Source organism: Apaloderma vittatum, unplaced genomic scaffold (assembly GCF_000703405.1).
Source record: "Apaloderma vittatum isolate BGI_N311 unplaced genomic scaffold, ASM70340v1 scaffold32315, whole genome shotgun sequence".
Classification (NCBI taxonomy): domain Eukaryota; kingdom Metazoa; phylum Chordata; class Aves; order Trogoniformes; family Trogonidae; genus Apaloderma; species Apaloderma vittatum.
This window is the reverse complement of record NW_009719412.1, coordinates 1-6228: the sequence shown is the minus strand read 5'-3', so window position 1 is coordinate 6228 and position 6228 is coordinate 1. Positions and strand designations below refer to the sequence as shown.

The 6228-nt window shown below is 48.4% G+C and overlaps 1 protein-coding gene across 1 annotated transcript; it reads right to left on the bottom strand.

The window, feature by feature from the left end:
- Positions 1–829: 829 nt before the first annotated feature.
- EFCAB9 (EF-hand calcium binding domain 9) lies at positions 830–4710 on the bottom strand. The gene is given in 4 exon segments (XM_009870625.1): positions 830–907; positions 2451–2531; positions 2913–3013; positions 4575–4710. Coding segments are annotated over 4 exon segments (396 nt in total).
- Between the last annotated feature and the right edge of the window lie 1518 nt (positions 4711–6228).

Below are 6228 nucleotides of genomic sequence, written 5' to 3'. Positions count from 1 at the left end.
TCTTTCTCTGAACGATCCTGGGAAGTTTGGGGTTTTAGCCACATGGTTTATTTTCTCTGATCTCGCAGTGGTTGCAAAGGTCTGAGGTGAGATGCTGCCTTACAGGCGTGTCAAAATCTCGTTCCATGGGAGGTCAGTGGCAGTGCCTGGAGATTGGCATTTTCTATTCTAATTAGTCCCTTATGCTGCAGCCAGGATGCTTCTTTAGGGAAGTTCTTTGATGGCAGCAAGTTTGGAGGAGGCTTAATGGTGTGATGCCCTGTGTGTAAGGTGAGGGGGGAAATAACTTCACTGGATTGCTCTGCCCAAAGGGTAAACAGTCAATATTTAGCAAGAGAAACTAAACTGCCTCTCTTGCTTTCCCTCCACATGGACTTAATTAGGCAGTTTCGTTAGCAAAGCAAACAGCGTTTCCTGTCGTCGGGCTGTTCCTCACAGCAGCACAGATGCAGGGAGCTGCCCCAGCCCGGAGCACGCAGGCAGGGAATGCGGAGCAGAAGTGGCCAGCGTGAGTGGCTTCAGCCTCAGAGAGCAGTCTGCCCCGTTTCAGACCAGCCCTGCTTTGCATGCACCTGAACGGGACAAAACGGCAGCTGAAAGCCAAGTGGCCTCAGCCCTTCCTCCTCTTCAGGCACCAGTCTCTCGTTCTCACCCTGGTGGAACAATGGCAACGTGCAATGGAGAAATCAGGAAACTGCTTTGATTTATTCAACTTCTAGAAGTTTGGTGTGTCTATCTGGTGGTTGTAAGCTGAGCCTGGGGGAGAGAGAAGACAGGCAAAGGGTTCTTGTTAGTCTGTTAGGAACTCACTGGCCTTGCTGGGAGGCTGTCAGATCCCCTTCCTGTTTTGTTGTTGTTTGTCAGTGCAGAAGACTGTGAACATCCTGAATTCCCTGCAGTTTAGTTGCTGATTCTGGAGAGGAGCTAGAACCCCAGCTTCTCCAGGCAGCCTTGCCCAACATTAAGTTATTTCAAAGAAAGACCCTGAGTCCAGGCGCTCGTCCCCTTCTCCAACTTGCTCCAATTTCCCCAACTGACTCAAGAGAAATTGGTTTCAGCTGGTCGCCTCCGGCTCCCCGCAACGTGTTACAGGCTCACAGGGCACCTCCCTGGCACTTGGCTCTTTCTCTACCGTTTGCAATGAGTTGCAGATGTTGGAGTAATTCACAACAGCCAGGGTTACGCTGTGGCCGGGGGGAAGGGTGGGAGTGGGGTCTCTTTATGGCACTGTCACAGCCATGCTGCTCCTGCTCGAGGCAGCCTTTTAATCAGGCGGCCTCAAGATGAAAGGACAGGATCAATGCAACTTGGGCCTGAAACAGCTTATTCTGGGGAACTACTCCGAGGGCATTAGAGAACTCTACAGAAGCAGGACAGAGGCTTTGATACCTCACTGCACTGCTAGACCACACAGCAAAGAGGCTCTTACAAGAGACATGCAACAACTGCCTGTAACAAATAATTGAGGAGGATACTGGTGAGGGAGCACAGATGAGTGTTACCACTGAAAATGATAACCCGGGAATCTACCAGCAGAAAGGAGGAGAAAAAGAAGAGATCTCCCTCGGCTACTAATGGATGTCTTGCTAAATCTGCCCTGCAGTGTGCTGAGATGCTGAAGTCATGAGGATGGGATGAAGCTGTGACAGAAATAAGAGATGTCTACAGTCTATTAATGACTGACTCCCTACCAGTGTAGCTGCAGGTGGTCATTAGAGAGTACTTCAGAGCAGCAAGGGATTTGAAAGAGCACCTGTGACCGGGCAGGGACAAAGGTGAGCTGGTGGCAAAAGCAAATCCGCAAGGGATGTGTGATCGCACCTCCATAATGAGGACTAGGTCAACGTGGAGCTTTATTCCATTTATGGTTGCTCCACACCATGGGGCAGGGATGGGCGAGATCCCTACGGCCTCTCCTTGGGACCTGGAGTTGGTTTAAGGTCAAATGAGGGATCCATCTGAGAAGAGAGCTTCCCTTGAGGCTCTTATCTGGCATCAGCATCTCCTGGCACAGGCATAGGCCAAGGTCTGGCACCTGTAATGTTTCTAGAAGCTTCAAGTCCAAGTGTATCCCACCGAGGTACCCATCTTGCCAGCGGCTCTGAGAATGGGCTGCAGAGAGCTTGGAAAATAATGAGAGGCCACAAGTAAACTTGGAAGAAAATTACTTAAATAAAGGCCCTTCTGCTAGTCCTGCCCACCTCCTCCCATTAGAGCCTCCTCAGACAGAGGAATATGGCTGGTTTACTCCCTAAAAAATAATTCTTGCTATTGCTATCTTACTGTTAAAATATTTTCAATTCAAACTCTGCAGTAAGTCACTAAAGACCTGCTCCTGAAGTCGACAGGAAGAAAACTCAGACTTGAATGAGGAGAGGCTGCAGTGCTTAATTTTGAATTTAGGGGCATTTTCATGGCCTATCTTTTGACTGTGATTTCTCTAATTTTACCTCATCTTCAGAAATATCCAAGTCCTTGAATATCTTCTTAAGTTCTTTCTGGATGTTGGAAAGAAACCTTGTGGCTTCAAACTATTTAAATTCAATCATATTATCCCTGTCTACATCCAGCAGATGAAAGGCAGGTCCTGCATGAACGATCTGCTTTTCAAGATGGTCCTGTTTCAGGGCAGAAAGGTTTAGAAACAGACAATAAGCCCTGATTTCCTGCTTGGAAAGAATACATAGAATACCAAGCGGTGCTTGCATCCAGAGAATAAAGGTGACATCCTGCTCATCGTGCCCGCAGGAAATACCAAAACCCTGGTGCTTCCTGCCTTGGAGCCACGTGGGAGCACGCGGCTGCTGCCGGCTGGGTTTGGGCTGTGCCGAGGAGAGCTTCGACACCTGGCCAAGCTCCAAGGCTGCTTTGTGAGGGCCTTTCCCATCCCTGCCATGTGCTGAAGGACTCACGGCACTACATCCCGCAGTTGGCTCCTCTCCTTCCTCCCCGAGTCCCATGGGCAGCAGCCCTGAGCGCTGGCCCTCAGCCGGGAGTCTGGTCCAGAGCGGAGCTGTGGGACATGTCCAGCATCAAGGCTGAGCTCTGAGAGTAACCTGACTTTACCACTCCTCCACCACAGCCTGCTGTCCTCGCTGTTTGTCCTTGAAAAGGCACCAGTCTCTCCCCAGCCTGGGCTGTAGGTGATGCTGGGGAGGCCGAAGAAGAGCATCAGGGTGTGCTGTAGCTAGAACCGATGGGTGAGAACAGATGCTCTGCTCTCTTCCCCGCAGGTAGCCATAGTCTTTCGGAGAGCTAGGATGGACAGCCTGAGCTGGGAGGAGTGTTTAGATCATTCCTACCCTGTAGCACTCATTAAAGCAAAGCCTCCCCACTGCATTTCGGACCACAACAGCATGATCTGGTCCTTGTTCAGGTTAGCCACATAACAGAGAAAGCAATAAAACTACAGATCTGGACAAGAGTAAGCTCTCAGGCATTGTCTGCACAAAGCTGTGAGCAGTAATTAGCAGGATTTATTTTATTTTAAATGCCCACTGCTCCCAGACAGGTTGCACAGACAATTAAAACTCAGTAGCAGATGAGAGATACTGTTCACAATTAATAGAACATTGTTAATAAGATGGCTTGATTTATGAAAGAGGCATATGTGACTTCTGCACAGAAGGCAGTGTCAAAGTATTCATAATTTTATGTCTTTCTTCTTCTCCACCCTATCCCTGGAGAAAAAAAAAGACTTACCCAACAAACCAGAAGCATGGAAACTAAAGAACTGCAGGCAGGAGGTGGGGAAGCTGTGAACCAGTGGATGGAGGCCTTGGGGTTGCAAAGAGCCTCATGTGGAGGACACTATTGGCAAGGAACCCGCCTGCTTTCTAGTGTGGAGCACGATCGGTTTATGGAAAGGATTACATGAGGAGGTTCCTGCAGTACTGAGGAATTAGCTTCAGTGAGCCAGAGATCACCTCTTGCGCTGTGTTCCTGGCACGGCGCTTGCACAGCTGTAAAGATGTCTTTTATGGCTGGCCTGGGTTTTTCCTGTGTTGATTATCTGCTTGTTGTGCCTGGTTATCCTGTTCATACAGTACAAGCAAGCCTGACCTGGGGGTTTCACATGCTGCTGGGGGGCAGAGGACAATAATACCATAAAATCAAACAGGTTTCATAGGGTCTTGGACCTGCTTCTGTCTCACTAAGAGGGAGGGAGGCAATGGAAGGGGGAGGGCATATCTTCAGAGCTGAAAATGCATCTCGGTGGCTCTGCATGGTCCCCTGAGCCATACATATTTCAGAAGCTGAGGCAGGAGCAGTCAGGCCGTGTAACCTTCCAGAGCAGCTGGAGCATGACAGAGCAGGGAGGACATGGCGATACATGCTGCATCTGAAAGCTTTCTGGGGTACTGCCAAGCACTTCTATTAACCAAGCTGCTAGTTAATTAGTATTACAGAGACCTGCATTTGTTGTTACATCTGAAGTGCAATATTTGTAATGTCTGTGATCTCTGGTTTTAAATCCTAAGCGATGTAGCAATCTGTGTATCTCTTTTCCAAACATTGCACAGGGCCTGTAATTTCAGAGCATTAATGCCAGTCTAATTTTTAGAAGGACTTACTGTTCAGGTAATTCTTTCGATGAACAGTCAAGACCTGGAAATACTCTGCCAGTGCCAGAGTATTTCTTACTGACATCTAGCAGTTAACTTGATCTAAGCTCAGATGCTGCAGAAAACAGCCAGATTTCAGCTGCATCTTGTTTGGCTATGGAAGATCACTGAAACAGAGTCAGTGCCATGGCAATTACCTCTCACAAATCGAAAATTCTGCCCTAAAACAAGATTCAGCCTCCATCCCATGACTTCAACGCTTTTTCACATTTTTAAGAATTCCTCTCAGATGTGGAGGTAAAGGCTCCCCTCCTTTTCAATGTAAAAGGATATAGATACTAAAATCAAATTACAGAAATTGTTCTTACAATGCTCAAGAGCTCTTATGTATTATATGAGAAACAGTAAGAAGAAGTAATCCACAGGTAGGTAATCAACCTGGTTGCTGAGTTTGACACCTGTGAGTTTTCTGCAAGAAATGAGTAGAAAGAATTCAGATGGCTGATTCCCTTTGGCTGTGGAGACATGAGATGGCAAATCTGCTTATAGGCTGTTAAGTGCTGGACAAAAAATGCCACAGCCCTTATAATGCTGTGCTGAATCAGAATTGCTCAGAGACTTTTGAGGGAGTACCTTGAATTTCCAAAATTTATGCTAGCAGAGAAGTCACTTCTCTGAGTCCTGAACTGACCATCCTATCCTCAGAAAGTCTATGGGGCATCTATCTACACTGCAAGCCCTTTGGTACAGGATTGATCTCGGATCCTGTATCTTTACAGCACCTAATAGGACAGATACCCCAAATACATGCCCAGATATCCAAAATCCACACTTGGGTGTGAGTGGTGTTGGTTACACAGAGATTTGCACGAATAACTCTTTACCGCCAAGTGCAGTGTTAGAAACAGGTATTACGAAGCGTGGTTGCACTGTCAGGTATTTCCTCTAGATGTCCCCATTTAATACTTGATTTCGAGTCACTTTTTGAGACGATTTGAAATTTTGCCAGGGAGAGGATGCGAGCCTTCCCACTTGACACCAGTGTGGGTCACATCTTGTCTAAACCAAATTCATGGCGGGTGCCTGTGTGCTCATACGCTCGAATTCCTGCTACTGGGAGCTTTTAAACTATTTGTGTTTGGCTATTTTCACATGAGATGAGCTGAGGGAAGAAGGAAACGTCCCACTGTTGCCCAGGCAGTTGAGGATTATGTTTTTACACTCAGAGATGCGTCCCATTGCTGGCCCCCGGCAGCGCAGCCCGTGGCGGCTCCGTGTGCCGGGCGAGCAGCCGCTGGGGAGTTTCACAGAACGTGTTGGCTTCGAAGAGACCTTTGGAGGTCATCTGGTCTGAACGCCTGCAGTGAGCAGGGACACCTTTAACTAGATGAGGTTGCTCAGAGCCCCATCACGCCTGACCTTGAATCTATCCAGGGATGTGGCCTCCACCACCGCTCTGGGCACCCTGTGTCCGCTTTTCACCACCCTCGCTGTAAAAACTTTCTTTCTTAGACCCAGTCTAAACCAACCCTCAGACCCTTCCTTCCAGCTCCCCAAAGTTGTTTCTATTGAGCGTCGTTCTCTGATGCTCCGGCCTCCTCCTTGCTGCGCTCCGGGGGAGCGGGTGGTGGGGCAGATGCGAGACTCCTTCCCCCGCTCCCGG